Genomic DNA, 18,520 nt, shown 5'->3' with positions numbered 1-18,520 from the left:
TTGCTGCCATATTAGTTTCACATTAGATGACTCGCCACTTATAGAAAACCCGATCAGTTTATAAAATTGGGAAGCCGTGAAATGTGTTTCTTATTTATTTAGTGATCATTTGGAGAGTCAGTATTTTGAAAACAGTGGTTCAAACGGTTGTACATAAACCGCCTGTCTCACAGTTCAAAGGTCATTCTGAGATTGTGACCTTGCCCACTGGGTGTTGCAAGGAGGTGACAAGTCTGTACTCCCATGCTTCCAGTGTATTTGTAGTTGAAACAGAAAAAATATTTGAATCAACAAATCATTCAGTTTGCAATCATTTAATACTTAAATAATTTATACAATTTGTCAGTGTTTGTGTATCTCTGTATCTATTTTGAAATGATAAACTATTATAAACTGGCTCCATTAGTTTAGAAGTTTTCAATGTTATCATAAGCAACGGCCCCAAATAGGTGTACCCTTGGAATGTCATTCAGCCAGAGACTCAATGAAACGAATGTTGAGCGAATGAACCCCGCCCTACGTCATCAGGAGTGGGCGGTCCAAACTGCAAAATAAACCAATGGCGTTCGAGTCGAGATGTAACTTAGCCAATCCACGAACGAGTAGCAGGAAGTAGGCGGGCACATGTCAACTACGGTCACAGACGCTATCGTGAACTTTACCGGTGTTGAACTACCCCTGGACCAAATCTTCAGTGTAAGTACATAAAACGTAACATTGCATTTAGACTTTTGTAATGCTAGCATAATAAATACCTGTAACGACGTAATAACCGTACTCCCAATTACCGAGATTGGCTTTTGTAGAAGAACAGATCTCGTGCTGGACTCCACATGGCTACCTAGCCACCTAGCTTACCAACCAACCCTGCTAGTTAGCATTAGCCTTCCCAGGTTAAACACTCCCAGCCCAGTGTTTCACCAGCCATGGCTAATCTGCTAATGTTGTGTCTGCTGCAAAGCCCTAGTAACTGCCCAGCATGTCATGTGGTTACTAGATTTTTTCCCTTATGTATAAATATGTAGAGAGTCTGACATAGCTAGGCCGTAGCAACAACCAACCTGCTGTTCTGTGACTACTAGGACAGTAGCATAGATCACTTACTGACTATAGTAAGTTTCATGTATTTAAATGCAATAAAGTGTAGTCACTGAGCCCAAGTGCATACACTGTGGAAAGTGTTAGTAATTGTTTGGTAAACAACATCCTATTTTTACTCCAAACATCATCTCAAGATAGAAACGTGTCAAATGACCTCTTCAATTTTATCCCACCTTTTAAACACTCTACCTTGCAGCATGTAGCCTGCACCTGTCTGATTAAGTTACATTGTTATAATTAATGAATTTGATTAATAATTCATCCATCATCTGCCTCCTTTCCTAGTCTGTAACAGCCTCAAGAGTATGGGCAGTGTGTTGGCTGCCGCCTCCCCCAGTCCTGCCCCAGCTGCGGCTGGAGGCAGTCAAGGGGTCCCGGGGTTGGTGTCGGTCCCTCCAGGGTTCACCATGCCCGCAGTGTCTTCCATCCCTCAGACATCTGGAGAGTCAGCAGATGCTGGTTCCTCACTCGCAAACCCTGGCACATATGAGGAGTGCCACCGCAAATGTAAAGGTTGGATACTTTTTTATATTATCATTGTCAGAGAATAGACCAAAGATGCTGTTTATTCCAAATATTTATTCAACTTTGAAATGACATTTCTTTATTTCCCTCCTCATGATAGAGGTGTTCCCTCTGCAGATGGAAGGGGTACGGTTAGTGGTCAACAAAGGCCTGAGCAACCACTTCCAGGTCAGCCATACAATTACCCTCAGCACTCTTGGTGAATCTGGTTATAGATTTGGCTCCACCTACGTCGGTAGTAAACAGACCGGACCAGCAGAGGTAATAATCACAAGTTTGACTCTTAAATCCCAACCTTTAATGAAGCCTTGGAATTCTTTGAGGTGTTTCACATCTGGCTTTCATTCAAGGTTACATTCAAGTTTTCTTCTCACTTTGCCATATGTGTCTGAGAGGAAGTAGAATAGCTTCATTGTATATTCAGGAAACTGTACAGCTTTATGATTGCTCATGTCTACCTTTCCATATGATTTCATGGTTTCAGTTTTATCCACATGATCATTAACGCTGACGAAAGTATGTTTCATCCCCCTCTAGTCATTCCCAGTCATGGTCGGGGACATGGACAACACTGGCAGTCTGAACGCTCAGATCATCCACCAGCTCTCTTCTGCTGTGCGCACCAAAATAGCCATGCAGGTATGTAGCAATATTGAGGAGACATTCTCTCAGATGTCTATATTAAGTGTTCAGCACTACAGGATTTGTCATCCCATCCCAGCCTGAGACCTTTTTAATCTTTGTGTGTTGCAGACTCAGCAGCACAAGTTTGTGAACTGGCAGTGTGACCTGGAGTATCGTGGGGAAGACTTCACCTCTGCTGTGACGCTCGGGAATCCAGATGTACTTGTTGGATCTGGTATGATCATTTTAACAGTATAGTGAGGGTTGATAGAAATAGGTTGGTGATTAATTTTAATAAGTTAAACTAAGGAGTTTGAGTTATAAGAAAGCATCGCTATTCATAAACGAAGTCCTGATTGAGTGTTTTGTCTCCTGGCCTGATCTTAATTTGAGTCCTTTGAATGAATATCTGTTGATACAGAGTCTGATATGATGCTAATGAAGGGCTCGCTAAATTAGACTGAGTTTGTGTCTGGCTTATTTAAATTGCAGCTATATTAAAGATATCAGGTCAATTAAGTTGTTTTGAAAGAAAGTTTAACTGTATAAATTAACTCCTAAATCAAACTGCTACACTTACTCCCTCTGGTGGAGATTTTGGAACTCTGAAACACTTCACCTCTTCTTGAGGTGTAGAGTTATACTACTGAGTTGAGCTTCTTCCCCCTTTAGTCAGACAAGAACAGACACTTGGTTGCAGGAAGCACTTAAACCTGAAAATATGTTTCTTTTAAGCCTCACAAAAGTAACATCAAGGGATTTTTTGAACCTTTTTAAGCATTGAATGTAACATCTCTTTCTGTTACTAAAATGAACATATGCCACCTGGATGCACTGCACAGGACAGCTTTTTGCTGGTAATGGGGGTAGATTGTTGTTACCCTGCAGTTCTAAGTCATCACCATGACAAGTTGCCAGCTTTTTAAAGTTTTGTGACATTTTCTAACATAGCATCAATGAAGAGCACAGCTAGTAAAAGTGATACCTTAAGAATACAAAGTAGGACTGAGTGCTGTGATAACTTAAATGGAGGGAAATCCATTCCACAAACACAGATGAGAAAGGATTGTATTTATGATATATGACCTTCATTTATTTTCCTCAGGCATTTTGGTGGCTCACTATCTCCAGTCAATAACACCAGGACTGGCCCTTGGTGGTGAGCTGGTGTACCACAGGAGACCAGGAGAAGAAGGAGCTGTAACCTCCCTCCTGGGAAGGTACACAGGTAAAGCCCACAGTGTACACTAAAAGATCATTTAAATCTGAAGAAGTTGTTTTGCAATCTTGCTTTGTTAACTTTTCTGATGAAGTTTCAAACAACCCATTTCAAAATTCCCAGTCATAGTGGAATTTCCTTGAACTCATCTTTTGTTTGACTATTATTTGCATAACTTGACTCCACATTCAGCATTTTTTCTTTTCTTCTCTTCTCAGGTGACAACTTTGTTGCTACGCTGACTTTAGGCGGAGCAGGAGCTCATGCTACATACTATCACAGAGCCAATGATCAGGTACCTAACACCAGTAAAACATCTTGATATAGTCATTTCTATCAGTCATTGATTCACTTTCACAGCTGACTATTTTGGTTCAAAATTCTTTTAAAGTCTGACTTACACAACTCTTACTCGCCCTACTCAAACCTGTTTCAGTTACTGTGGTTAGTCTTCCTGTTAAGTAACAACTGTCAGGTGAATTAGTCAGACAGCTGAAACCTTATCTTACAAAACACTTTATTCAAAGAGTAGAATAACTGCAGCAAAGCCCCATTATACTTACCAGTGGAATCTAATTTTTGGGAGAAAACATACTGTCAGCAAGGAAAATAAGATTCAAAGTTTGAAAAAAGCATCATTGATGGAGTGTTTTGGAAGAGGTTTTTGCACTTTGAGAGACCAGGGAATTTTGTCCTCCCTGTGTCTACACAAACACTTTTGAAGTACATGTTGTAACTCAGTTTTTTTGTATAGAGACCAGTAGCATTTGTGAATTCAGTCTTAAACTTTCCATTCTTACACAGCTGCAGATAGGAGTTGAATTTGAAGCCAGCACAAGGATGCAAGAAACCACAACATCTTTCGGTTACCAGCTGGACATCCCTAAAGCTAACTTGCTTTTTAAAGGTAAAACATACAGTATCAGTTAACCTGAAGGCACACAAGAGAAGTGACTCTTTAAAGTTACACAATAAATAGAGATTGTCTTCTGTAAAGGAGTCTTGTCTTCTCCCTGCAGGCACTGTTGACAGTAATTGGGTTGTTGGGGCGACCCTTGAAAAGAAACTGTTGCCGCTGCCTCTCACACTGGCCTTAGGGGCTTTCCTCAACCACCGCAAAAACAAGTTCCAGTGTGGCTTTGGTGTCACAATCGGTTAGAAGTGCCGGAGGGGGCTGCCTGGAGTGAGCTCACAGGCCACAGCTTGGACCGGCACAGAGACACACAGGAACCTGGACTAAGTTTTAGAATTGGATTCAGAGACTCTCTTTCAGCTGTGATTTCTGGGGCGGACAGAGAGACAAAGACAACTACCAAGGAGCCAGGACTGGCCAAGCCATGCCTACATTCTGTAGCACAAATGTCTTTCCTTTATGGTGTATTTCTTATACCCAGAGGCTAGAGAGGTGTATGTCAGAGGGCATCAGTGATGCATGAGAACATGTGATGTGAAAATCAAAGTAAGTGGTTAGAATTAATATATGGTCATCATGTATGATGGGTTGAAATAAATGTCATTACTTTTTGTAAAGCTGGGTGTTGTGATGTTTTCCATTCCGGGACTTAGGGTACTGAAACACTATTTTAAAGTAAGGTGAAACTAACACACGGCTTCAACCTGACAGGGTCAAAGGTTTAACGGATGGATAATTTACTCTTCAGGTAAACTTCCTCATAGACAACATGAAATAATTCAGTGCTGTTTGCACATGAAGTTGTGAGTGTGTTGAGCCAATGCTGCCATCCAGCTGTGATCTCAGATGGACAGATTGTTGATACGTGTGACTCAAGACTGAAATGAGTAGGATTACGTTATTTAGCATCCTGTTTTTACACCCTTTGTCATTGAGACACATCACCTTTACAGCCTGTCTGTTCAAAGAGCTGTTGTAACCACAGTTGTATGCGGAAACAGGCCAACATTGCAAACACCTGTAGCCAACCCAACTATTAGTCGTATAGACACTTAAACAACTTGTCAACATTGCGACCACAGGCCGAACAGGTCTTTCTGCTATTTCATAACTTGCAATACTTGAATGCAAAAAGTAGTGTATAGCACAACGTAGAGTACAATTAATTTAAAAGATAAGATCAGAAAAGATGGTCCTTTGCTCGTCCCACAACGGGGAAATTCAAGTGTCACAGTCGCAAAGTAGACAGTGCAAAAAAAAATATAAAGCATACAAGAGCCTATAAAGAACAATTATTAGGAAGTTTTTAGAATTATTAAAATGAAAGAGGCAAAAAATAAGCATATCTTACAACATATGAATATATATATATTATTGGTTATATAGTCTGACAACTGCAGGAAGAAAAGACCTGCGGTATCTCTCCGTGAGACACCGCGGGTGAAGAAGTCTGTCACTAAACAAGCTTCTTAGTGTTGTTATGGTCTCCTGGAGGGGGTGTGATGTGTTGTCCATCAGAGAAGCTAGCTATGCTATCATCCTGTCAGCCACCACCTCCACAGGGTCCAGTTATCATTAATAACAGAAAAACATCTAATGAAGCCCAGCTGTAGTTCAAGCAGGAAGACTTCTTATCCATTCATAATTCATATCACTGTATTCTGAAATAGCTGAATGGATGCAGGCATGATGGACACTGCTGTCATTCTTGATCTCTTATTTCATCTTATTTGCCAACCTGTGCTTGTGTTCTAACATTCACAAGAGGAAAAATGAAGTGGGCTGCTGAAAGGAATTCTTCACCTTTACCCACAACACACTACAGACGGTAAAGTCTTGCTTGAAACAAGCAAGAAAAGCAGGTTTAAAAACATTTGGGTCGGCAGCTGGGGCTAAATGCTCACGCCACACAAAAAATGGGGTCAAAGTAGATGATCCTAAAGAAATAATCGCCCCTAATATATCTAACAGATATTTTGGAAATGTAAATGCATTTTTTGATGTTTAAAAATGCATTCAGTATACTTCTCTTGTTTGTATAGGTAAAGCTGTTTTTATTTTTACTGAAGACACACAAACTAAAACTTGTTATTTATTTATTTGAAAACAGAACAACATGAAATCCCACAACCCACTGAACCGATAATTGAGAATCATTTTATAATGATCATCTACCACCACCAAAAAAAAACTATTACATCACATTATCTTTATTTCCAGGATACAGCTTGAGATAAATATGTCCCTGATCAATCACTCCTGGCTGTTTATCACCCACTGTAGCCATTTCCCTCGTAGAAACTTAATGGAAATAATTTGGAAAATATCTAAAAGGATGTTGCAATGATTTACTCAAGTGCTCTCAGTGGTCTCGTTCATGTGCAGAGGTGAGATGTAAATAGGAAAAGATTCCCATCAGCGCATCAGGAGCATCAGTGCCAGCAGGAAGGTGAGGAGAGTGCATGGTACCAAACCAGGAGAGAAGCCGAAAATGCTGTAGCAAAGAAAATAAATGAATAAATTACGAACCAAAGACTTATGGCAAATGCTGTACAGTGCTTTTAAATCTGTTTAACTGTCATCTTCTGTGGTCTTAGGAGGGTGATAGGTAGTGGGGTTGATTCTGTAAAATGCATTGCATTATTTCAGAGGCTAATTCAAATCTTAATTGAGTTTCCAGTATAAGACATCTTTTGTGTTAAGTGGGCACTGGTTGATTTGATAACTGTATAGGCAAAACAAGCCGGTGTGGTTTACAGGAGAAAACACGTTTGTGCTCCTGGAAAGCACAAGGAGCTTCTGCAACCAATACACAGAGCTGTTTCCTCTTAACATCACAGACCACAAAGCTACAAAGCTCTACATTTTGCATAATGATAAGCATTAAGTTGACAGCCATTTCTCTTGCAACCAGAAACGTTGCAGCAGCATCAAACAAGGCTTCAAAATACCATTGTTTATTAGCTAACTGGATACTGAGAGGTTGAAATGTGAACAATGTACTAACCTGCCGTCCTCTGTTGTCCTAGGAGGAGGGGGTGGGTAGGTGGGGGTAACGATCCTGTAAAAAACATGGCATTATTTTTAATCAAACAAATCAAAAGTAAATGCTTCATTCTTTATCAATGATAAAGAAGGAAACTGTCAGGCACCGTGAGCAAGTGCAAAGTATAAACTGATTCTATTTAGTTGTGACGGTGTGTGAGCTGTTGAAGCTGTTGAAGCCGTTTTCTTACATACTAACATACTTGTTTCTGTAACTCATCAATCGCTCCATATAACATCACGTTATCTTCATAAGCCACCTTTAATACAGCTACGAAAAAACTGCAAGAGTTAACATACGAAGAAAGATAATTACATGTGGTCATCAGTGGTCTTAACAATGGGAGTTGATGTCCTGTAGAAAACATTATAATAAAGTATATCCAGTGGAGGCTAGTCTTTGGGGTCAGTCAGAATCAACAAACAAAGATGTAAACAATATAAAAACTTCAGCTCGTGCATTCTTCTTATGCATGGTGTTCATCTAAAAGCACTCTCTTATTTATGCCGGATGTAGTTTGTTGACTACATTAATTGCATTGGTGTGAAAAATATACCCCTTGTAAATCTTCTAGAAGTCAGGGACTTCTTTAGACACATACTTAAGTTAAAAAACAAATAGAACGAAGACACATGCAATTGTTGCACTACGCTGAAGTAAGTTTTTTTTTAAATTCTTTGTGTATTTGCAGAGCATTGTCTTTTAATACATTTCTCTTAGCTTTTTGGAGCATGCTTCTTTTGTAAGTATTTTAATTGAAGCTTGTTTTTGTTGTTTTATTGTTGGCAACTGAGTTTTTAGCTTGTTTCTCCTTATTGAAATCCTTGGGTCTGTTGTGTCATGTTTGCCCTTATCAACATCACCGATATCTTCCCTACTGTCTTAACAATAATGGCAAGTCTGTTTCAAAACTACACTTCGGCCCAATCTCAATGTCCTCCCTAAGCCCTGAGCCCCGAGCCCTTCTTGACTTAATTGACATCAGCTGGAGAGTGATTGAGGGCAGGAGGCTGTGAGTGCTCAAACTTTAGAACTGAGAATGGGACAGCACTTTGAGACTTCTCAAGTGGCGTGCATGACGTCACCAGCTCACCTTAGCGATATTAAGAATTTTTACTGCTCAATTTGTACTTTCCTCAAATTCAAGGTGCTTAAGGGACGACTGACTGTCATGTGATCCAGGCTCTTACTGTACAGACTGCTTAACCACAACATTTAAAATATATAAATAGGCTATAACTTTAAATATATAAATTATACTATATACACATATGTGTGAAGATGAATAGATTAAGGCTGTTTTCTATATTTATACTTATAGGCAAACTTTTTTACCTGTAACTTTCATTGCAACTTTCATGCTTCTTTTTTACTGTCATACTTTTTTTAATTTCCGTTTTTACGGCCTTTCTATGCTTGCGGGCTTCCCCTGGGGATCCTGTGTTTCACATCATAATGCTGTGAACTGTGGGTAATTCCCTTACGCTAAGTCTGCACAAATGCCCACTTACGGAGAGGGGGCATAAAGGGCTCAAAAAGTCAGTGAGAGATCCCTCACAAACTTGATGATTTGACAGTGGGACAGCCCTAAGCCCTCACGGACCTAGTGGGAACGCACCTCAAAGTCAGTGAGTGCTTGAGGGTGGACATTGAGATTGGGCCATCTACTCAAGTCAGGTTCCCTTTCCAGAAGTACTGAGTAGGAGAGGGCTCTGACACTGGGCTCTTATCTGGTGTCATGTGTTGTTTTAGTATACAGAGGAGTAGTGTGCAGGGTAAAATGCAAGCATAATTCAAAAAGCAAATTAAGTAAAATCCTGGTGATACCTTGCATAATTTTGTGTGCTTTTTTTTAATGGTTATTTGTTTTGTTGGTAACAGTGTCTCACCCTGAGAAGCATGGACCATCTCGAGCTGGAGAGGGTTTCATTTGTACTGGTCGCATTTGAGGGCACGGCAGAGTACTTCCTTTGACCAGAGGAGTTAGATCTAGCAAAAGAATAAAGTGTCAGGAGTGTTGAACACAGAACCTTGATTTGGGTTAGAGTGGTTTAACATACTTGCAGAGTATTTATGCAATCATGTTTAGGAGAGAAAGTTTTTATTGGCCTGCCTTGGAAGCTGAAGACAAAGATGGCGCTCCCTCCCTTCAGGTACTGTTTGTTTTTCATGTCTTCCAAAGAGGCAAAATAGTATCGGCCAATCAATGGTCCAGAATAGATGATCTCATTATTCTCATCTATAGTTGGAGTTCCACCCTCACTTGGGTTGCCCCAGTTCAGTTTGCCTATTTACAGAAAAATTAACCAACATTTAGGAGAAATAACCAGCATGTAAGATATGTTTTATTAAATGTTCTAAGGGTCGATATATTTCTTACCAGAGTTGGATTTACTCTGGTCACTAGTGGTACTCCTTTGTTGGGACATTTGAAGCTGGATGTTGGGGGTCTGATCCACCATTTGGAAGGTCACCTGCCTTTGTGGTACAGGCCACTCCAGCTGGTTGTCATATTTACCTGACAAGAGTTGCACATAGAGGCCGAAATATGTCTCATACAGCAAAATCCCAACAGTGTATGCATAGCCCCCCATGGAGTACTGCCGCGGACTTCTTATCTCGGTTCCAAAGTCACTAGTGTTCAAAAGTTTCTCGAAATCATCAAGCTGCAATGTAACATGTGGACACTCAATCTCTGACAGGTTGATGTCATCGATGGAGAAGCCACCCTCAGATTTTCCTGCTCCTTTACGGGCCTCAAATTCCACCTGGAAGTCTTTCGTGGCATTGAGGGAAATGTGCTTGAGCTGCCAGTGAGGTTTTCCTGGACCTGGAAGAAGAGTTTTTTGCTGACTTGATTTCATAATGACAATATTGAAGGGTATGCATCATTTTCATGCAAGGTTAATCTTAGTCTCAAAAACTTTACAGCTATACATTACCAGTAATCTGTCCCACAAGGCGGGCGGTTCCTTTGATGTCCTTCTGACTATCAAACTCTCTGATCCAGATGTTTAGTTCGTCTGACTCATGCCCACTGTGGAAGTAGTAGAACTGGAGACACTGAACATTACAATCCCTTTTGGGGCTCATCGTCTTGGTCTCCAGCCAGGCTGAGTCTCCCTCCTTGCCTGATGCTGTGCTGGCATGCATGAACTCACTGTTTGTTTTACCTAAAATGTTGATGGCAGAAGTGTTAGGGAGGGGTCTGAAGCCCCAGTCTCCTTCCAGAAAGAGGCTAAACCCCCCTATGGTGAAAATACTTATGATCATTTTGGTTGATATTTATACGGTGAAACTAAACAGAATTATATTTTTAATTGATATAATAAAGTCTCTGTAATGTCAGTGATAGTGATGCGTGCTTCCCTTTGTTACTTGTTTTGCGATATGATTGTTGGGTTTGTATAGCTGCTGCTGTGATTGGATGTGTTGGACAACTCAAACTTACAGTACTCCAGCTGTTTCTCTATACGATGTTGCCACACGCATCATTGATTGAAGTAAATACAATAAGATCATGACAATTGGGTTTTAACAGGCCATGTTGCTCTCAGTATCCATAAGAATCAAGGTAGAGTGGATTATACCAGTGGCAACAGTAGCTGAGTGTGTTGTGGATGCTAACCTGGTGGAGACTTTGATATGCCACATTTGCAGAGTGTGTTGGCATTGTGGAAGCTAATGTGGTGGAGACTTTGTGTTGCTACAGTTTGAGGATGATAGGGACGATGTGAAAGGTGAAGAAGAGGGCTGTTATGCTGTGCTGCTTCAGTATTGTAAGTTAACTTGCAAGCTCAAAATTAGCTTCTTCTGTCACTTTCAGCTGTTTCCATGACATAGGCCCAATCTCAATGTCTTCCCTGAGCCCTGAGCCCTTCTTGACTTAACTGATGTCACCTGGAGAGTGATTGAGGGCAGGAGGCTGTGAGTGCTCAAACTGTAGAACTGGGAATGGGACAGCACTTTGAGACTTCTTACGTGACCTGCATGACGTCACCAGATCACCTTAGCGATATTAAGAATTTTTACTGCACAATTTTTACTTTCCTCAAATTCAAGGTGCTTAAGGGACGACTGACTGTCATGTGATCCAGGCTCTTACTGTACAGACTGCTTAACCACAACATTTAATATATATATATAGGCTATAACTTTAAATATATAAATTATACTATATACACATATGTGTGAAGATGAATAGATTAAGGCTGTTTTCTATATTTATACTTATAGGCAAACTTTTTTACCTGTAACTTTCATTGCAACTTTCATGCTTCTTTTTTACTGTCATACTTTTTTAAATTTCCGTTTTTACGGCCTTTCTATGCTTGCGGGCTTCCCCTGGGAATCCTGTGTTTCACATCATAATGCTATGAACTGTGGGTAATTCCCTTACGCTAAGTCTGCACAAATGCCCACTTACGACTGACTGCCATGTGATCCGACTCTCAGCATACAGACGGTTTAACCCAATTTAAAATATATTGATAGGCTATATAACTATAAATATATAAATTATACTGTATACAAATATCTGTGTGAAGATAAATAGATTAAGGCTGTATTCTATATCGCGGGCTTCCCCTGGGAATCCCTTGTTTCACGCCACAATGCTATGAATTGTGGGTTATTCCTTTATGCTAAGTCTACATAAAGGCCCACTTACGGAAAGGGGGCATAAAGGGCTCTTTAAGTCAGCGAGAGATCCCTCACACACTTGAAGATTTGACAGTGGGACAGCCTTAAGCCCTGACAGATTTAGCGGGAACGCCTCAAAGTCAGTGAGTGCTGGAGGGTGGACATTGAGATTGGGCCTTAGCCTCACTTTGCCTTCCTGTACATATCCAACAGGCAGTGCAACAGTCGTTCTTTTCTCACAGCATGCTTTTTGTGGAGAACTTGATTTACAATGTCAAAATCAATTGTATTCTGGGCTTAATTTAATCTTTTGTTTCTGTTGTACATCCATAGGAAATTGTTTGTATTGTCAAAAAACTTTAGCTCCTGTGATCACAGGTTTAATGTTCCAAACATCCCTTAATCACAATCTCCATCACCCTCATTATGGAGGACATTAAGTGTGAAATCTGTGATACCTTTAAGGCATGATTTAAGATATTAGAGCAAGAGTTGTGATGCATTTTTTTAAATTATTTCCATGGGTTCCACTTTAAAGGTAATAAGAGGAAAATCATTTTATTTAATTCAACTATAAGAAATAATAATAATAATAAAATAATAATGTTTACATCTTACCAGAATATTTCTTGTTACCACCAAGTAGATTTGTGTGGTCAGAGGTAGGACCGGCTTTAACATAACTGGACATTTCCCAACCTCTGCCATTCTGTGAACAGCTTGCCATTTCGCACATGTTTCCTTCAGTAAAGCCACAGTACATCTGGAAGGCAACGGATGACTCTGTAGGAGAACACCAGAGTGGCAGTCAGTCAATTGACGGTAAGTATTTCATGTCTAAATGTGAAAGTTTCTGTGCTTAGAAACATTTGGCATATAAATATTGACATCTGCACTCCAAGGATGGGTTTCTTAATAAACTATATGCATCAGTAATCCTAAGTACACCTCCTGTTCTTTCTTTAATTACTGTCTTATGCATTTTCTGAAAGTACAAGCAAACACGCTTCAACTGCAACTTTCATACAGAATTACAGGAAACTTCAACAAACAAACAAACAGACAAACAAACAAACAAACAAACAAACATGTCTTAAGAGTCAAAGAAGCTTAGCATTAGTTGAGGCATCATCACAGCTTCCTTTTAGTGCAAAAAAAAAATCATGGTTGACATTTAATCTTATATTAGCAGTCAATATTTGTGCGTCTGATGACCATGACTACAATAGTTTATTTGCCGTCTTTGTCATTAAACTTTAGTCACTAAAGTTTCCCATAGAATTAGAACATAGAGCTGACAGACTGGTTCAAGCACTTACTGCACTGGTAGCGCAGGTTCAGCTCCTTGACATCACTGGGACTCATTTCCAGTCTTTGACCAATGACATCCTGGTATATTGGATCTTTGGTGATTATGGTTGAACCATTGCCATTTGAGAAATAATCTTCCCCGTAGTGCATCACTGACATGTAGTCATAGGGGACTCCGTTGGTGGTGCTAAACTCACTGCTGACCTTATCAAAATTGTCCACAAAATCTGAAAGACACATAAAAACCATACATCAGTTACAGCATGCTGTATCAAATACATTGAGAACAGAGATAGTTAAAGCATGACTCACTGTCAGGACTTTGACATAAAGCTTAACCTGTTACATATTTAAAGCTGCTGTTGGTAAGAATGGTGTCAAAAACGTTACTTTTTTTCTGCTGGGTTTGTAGAAAAGGTCATAATATCCATCAGTACTCATCGGCAAGTGGAGAAATTTGAGACTATCGCGAAATCTCTGTGTTTTCCAATGCCTATGCATAAAGCAATGTTATTATTCCCCTCGTTCCCGCTATGACGGACCAATCATAGCTAATCTCTAATCCTCCATCCTGATTGGCAGAGTGGCGGCCCCACTACGTCGCCCTGATTAGCTGGGAAGCCACTACTTCCTCGTAGAATGCGCACAACAATCTTTTGTGGGCGGGGGTTACGGGAGCAGAGAGGGGAGGGGTAGTGTTGACATTCGAAATCTCTCCGAACTGATGTTTATATCACGACTACCAACAGCAGCTTTAATACTGTTAAGTGACTGGTTTATATGGAACCCATTATAACATTGAGATACTTGCAAACCTATAAAAAGTACACATTTATTGTTCATTTGGATGGAAATAAATATGCTTTTAAGAATAATTTTTGATTGACCCATACATTTGTAACACTTTTGAGAAACCTAAATTATACACAATACATTTATCATCAACCATCAATAGCCCTCTCTAGGCCCAGACACACTGCATAAAAAGAATAGGAGTATTAGAGTAAAAGTCTCAAAGAAACCTTGGATGATGTTTTCAAAATTTATGGTCACAAAATCGTCTCTGTCATATCTGCTCTGTTCGTGGTTGAAGCCAAGAGCATGAAGGAACTCATGTTCTACGGTGGAAATGGAGTCACAATTCTGCCCGATTGAGAGATCTTGTCCGTCAGTGATTACTCGGCCAACATACGAAAAACATCTAAAACAAACAAAAAAAGCCTTCATCAATAAGTCATGACATGAAGTCATTAGTAAATTAGAAATGATCCAGATGTTTGTGAAAGAACCATCTTAGTAAACAAGACAAGGAAGATTTTTGTACTCCTGGTGGATGTGCTGTCTCATTCCAACATACCATCTATACATGCTGTAAGTAGCCCTATATATGTAAGAGTTACATGTTGTGGAAAAGGAAAAGATGGAGATTAAAAGCACAAAAGATGAGAAAAATAAGAAATATCATACATACCCATTCAACTTTTGGGCTTTAATGTAATATTCATCTGAAGTCCTTTCTCTAAAGTCAATGCATGACTTCAGCCTGAACTGATCAAAGGCTCTCATGATGACCCCTTTAGCGTTCATATCTGCCAGTGTTCATGGGTGTGGTGTTTGGGGGAAAGAACAAAGAGAAGACAAATGAAGCCAAAAATTTCAGATCATACATTGGAATGTTTTTGATGCAAATCCCTTTCTTATATTCAGTCAAACTGGATGGAGGAGGTGTGCAGAACGCTATTCAGGTTCTAAATAGTGTGAAAACTGGAGCATATTTTACTATCTCCAAGGAGTACTGAAACTCAAGAGACTTCCCCAACTCCTACAAATGCTCCAGGTTATGATGCAATTCATACAATATTTACCAAGGCTGCTGTCCAAAACGTATGGGACAGGAGATGGCCACAGGATGTCATCATTATTTGTAGCGCTCCTTTGAATGCTTGGTGCCTTGAAATGATAAAAAAAGAAGGATATGATGATACTAGATAAATCATATACATAATTTTGATAATTCACAATACAAAGTTAAACTCACCACCAGAATGTCATCGCGTACTGAATCTAAGACAAAGCGTATAACGTTAGTGACTTTTTGCAACTGATAGTTAACGACACAATGGAGACGCAGCAAAAGTGCAGCATAAAATTTGAAGTTCCCACAAGCTAATATACTGTACCTTTGTTCGCTTCTGCAATGTTCTTCTCTTCACCAATGTCTACAAACAAGATGAGATGCTGCCTTAAGTAACATTGAATAATATTAATGAGAATTTTCAGATGATTAACTTTATCAATAATATAAAAAAGTATAACTTACCCACTATTTCTGGTCCTTTCTGTTAAAAAATGTGATCACAGACATTAAGAGATAAGATAAGATAAGATATTACTTTATTGATCCCCTGGGGGGGAAATTCAGTTGTTACAGCAGAGGATGTATTTCTCATATATACAACCAAAATGTAGTAACAAGTTAACACTCCCTGGTTCTTAAGTATACAACAAGTCAATGATTGCTATATCTGTATCATAAAGTTAATATTTTCCATCAGGTTAAAGCTCCTGTGAGGAACTTTGGGTTTGAGATGATTTTGGCGACCAGTGTGGACATAGATTAGATTAGATTAGGGAACTTTATTGATCCCCTGTGGGGGGAAATTCATATGCCACAAGTGTCTGTTCACATAATCAACAAACAATAAACAATACAGTCACAAAACACAACAAATAAATAAACAAATAACACATTCCCACCATTTGAGGCATAATTAACAGCTATGGGTCAGATCCATGGCTACAAGTGTAATTAAAAAATCTGACTGCTGCAGGAATAAAGGACCATCACTGTGCAGAGGATTACCTTCGAAGACCAGGACAGTTTTTAGTCTTACCCTGTATCTCTTTAGTGCATTTTTACTGCACGTTATTTATTTATTTATTTTTAAAAAACAAACAAAAATCTCATGCTTTTTATAACAAGTGCTTTTTTATTAAAAGTGGGGTTTTTTTTTTGTGTCATACAGTTAATCATTTTGTCTGACATCTCGTATAAGTTTCAGACATAAAAAATGAGTAGATATAAGTATTCAATCTTATTGATCATGGTCTTGTTTGCTTTTGTAGCTCATTAGGAGACATATGTATCAGATTCAGTCTGTTTACCCAACCTGTGAAAAAGTCCCCTACAGGAGCTTTAAATCCTTCAACATGCTACTGCACATATTCCAAAATTCAGATATTGGATTGTTGATTATGAGACACTTGATTTTTCTGTTAAAGCTAATTGATTGTGAAATATCATGAAATTAATTTTAAGTTGACAGAAAATTCTAAAAACAAACAAACCAACAAAAAAGAACAAACAAAGGGAAACCCCCAGCGTCTTACCTTGTTTGGGGCTATTGCAGATGAAAGTGCCAAATTCACAACAAAGAAAATGAAGCCTTTCATCCTTGTAGTGCTGTTTTTTGGATCACACCTCAATCATAAAAATAAAGATTTAACAAAGAAAAATTAATATTTACAATTTTTTTTTATGAATGTTTCATTAAAGCTTATTGATTTTTTTTTCAAACCATGTGTCTCCTCATGCAGGATAGTAAATGCCCACCTGTGTTCACCTCCAGCTGGCTTGTATCTTCCTTCCTAACTGAACATGAGAAATTGTGACAAGAGCTTTAAGGGAACTTGAAGACCCACTTAGAAATCAAACAGGTTTTAAACATTTCTAACAATTGTTGTCACGTAAGGAGCGTCATAGTCTAAGAATACTTCAAATTCTTGAACAAAAGCTGCAGCGCTGTCAAGATACAAATCTTTCACACACTTTGTGAGTGCTGACACATGTGAGCCTATCAGATTATTGACAAACACACTCAAAGAATAAAGAGGATACTTTCCTGCATGGAAGAAATTTTCAGGTCCAAGGTGACACTGCACATTAGGGTATCTGTTATTCAAATGAAATGATATCTGGCTTTATTAGTCCTTTTTTTATTTGACATTCTCTCCTCAAGTCCAATTTGAATCGAATTCAACAGTGAACTCTCAAACTGTGCCCTATGATGAGGAAGTAGACCCATTAAACAAAAGTTCAGCATACAGCTTATCACAAAACTTCACAAAGTACTGATTAGAGCATTCTTTAATGAAGGTTAATAGATAACTGTGAGTTTACACAGCTACCCTTTGTGAGGCTAAAGCCAGTAACAGCATTCTACCTCGATCACTGTGATAAAGTTATAATGTTAATGTTTAGCGTGGTATGATGTTTTCTAAAAAAATACTTTTTGGGGTTTTTCTTTTTTGTATTCATTGAGAGGATAGAAGAGTGGATAGATAGATAGATTGTTTTGTCCTTAACAAGGGGATTGGTTGTCACCGTCTGTACAAGAATACATGTATAAAACACAAAGAAACAATGGTGCAAATTATCCTACATATATACACACCGGACACATATGAACACACAGGACACATATATGCACACCTGACACATATAAACACATCGGACACATTACATTGGCATTTTATTTAGCAGTGCTATGGCCGACGGGACAAAGCTTCTGCCAAACTGGGCTCGACTTCAGTATGGGGATCAACACTTGCAACCAGATGGGAGTAGTGTGGAGACTGAGTAGAGGGGGTGTTGGGGGTCCAGTCTTATAGTGCATGCTCTGCGTATGATGGCTCTGTTGTTGAGGTCAGACAGGTTGGGCGTGGGGAGGCGGATGATTTTTGTGGCAGTGTTTGTGGTGCGTATGAGTTTGTTTTTGTTGGAGACAGTTAGCATGTTGTAGTAGCAGGGGGAACAGTAGAGGAGAATGGGTTGGATGATGCTTTGGTACAGTAACAGTAGAAATAAAGGATAGAGCAGAAAAAGAGAGACAGTGGAGAATGACATGTCGAAAAGGGGCCACAGGTTGGAGACAAACTTAGCCTCCATGGGGTGCACATTTATACCAACAGGTCAGACCAGCGCCCTAACATGGTAAAATTTTGAGGCAAAGCAATATTCCCTGTGATAGGCTGGAAACCTTTTCAGGATGTACCCCCAATGGCTGAATGGACGAATGCTCACCATTGTACCTTATGTTCAAGTATAATTGTAACCTATCAGGACACACTGATGAGGCTG

At 39.3% G+C, this 18,520-nt stretch overlaps 2 protein-coding genes across 2 annotated transcripts; one reads left to right on the top strand and one right to left on the bottom strand.

Annotated features, from left to right (window-relative positions):
- The first annotated feature begins 563 nt into the window (after nt 1-563).
- Nucleotides 564-4,999, top strand: tomm40 (translocase of outer mitochondrial membrane 40 homolog (yeast)). Its single transcript, XM_034697738.1, has 9 exons — nt 564-696; nt 1,387-1,614; nt 1,727-1,887; nt 2,164-2,265; nt 2,380-2,485; nt 3,356-3,478; nt 3,688-3,764; nt 4,274-4,376; nt 4,489-4,999. Exons 2-9 carry the CDS (start codon nt 1,407-1,409, stop codon nt 4,626-4,628), a joined length of 1,020 nt encoding a protein of 339 aa, XP_034553629.1. The 5' UTR covers nt 564-696; nt 1,387-1,406; the 3' UTR covers nt 4,629-4,999.
- Nucleotides 5,000-6,710: 1,711 nt separating this feature from the next.
- On the bottom strand, nt 6,711-17,056 carry LOC117823120 (meprin A subunit beta-like). The gene is made up of 17 exons (XM_034698187.1): nt 16,994-17,056; nt 16,771-16,861; nt 15,701-15,719; nt 15,561-15,599; nt 15,419-15,444; nt 15,246-15,330; nt 14,852-14,969; nt 14,403-14,581; nt 13,389-13,607; nt 12,688-12,852; nt 10,371-10,601; nt 10,040-10,258; nt 9,809-9,946; nt 9,542-9,715; nt 9,318-9,417; nt 7,390-7,443; nt 6,711-6,876 (listed from the first exon to the last, which is right to left on the bottom strand). The coding sequence occupies exons 2-17, from the start codon at nt 16,831-16,833 to the stop codon at nt 6,798-6,800; spliced, it is 1,908 nt and encodes a 635-aa protein (XP_034554078.1). The 5' UTR covers nt 16,834-16,861; nt 16,994-17,056; the 3' UTR covers nt 6,711-6,797.
- Between the last annotated feature and the right edge of the window lie 1,464 nt (nt 17,057-18,520).

This window comes from Notolabrus celidotus, chromosome 12, assembly GCF_009762535.1.
Source record: "Notolabrus celidotus isolate fNotCel1 chromosome 12, fNotCel1.pri, whole genome shotgun sequence".
Taxonomy (NCBI): Eukaryota; Metazoa; Chordata; class Actinopteri; order Labriformes; family Labridae; genus Notolabrus; species Notolabrus celidotus.
Note: the sequence above shows the minus strand (reverse complement) of the source record. Positions and strands in the feature narration are given on the sequence as shown.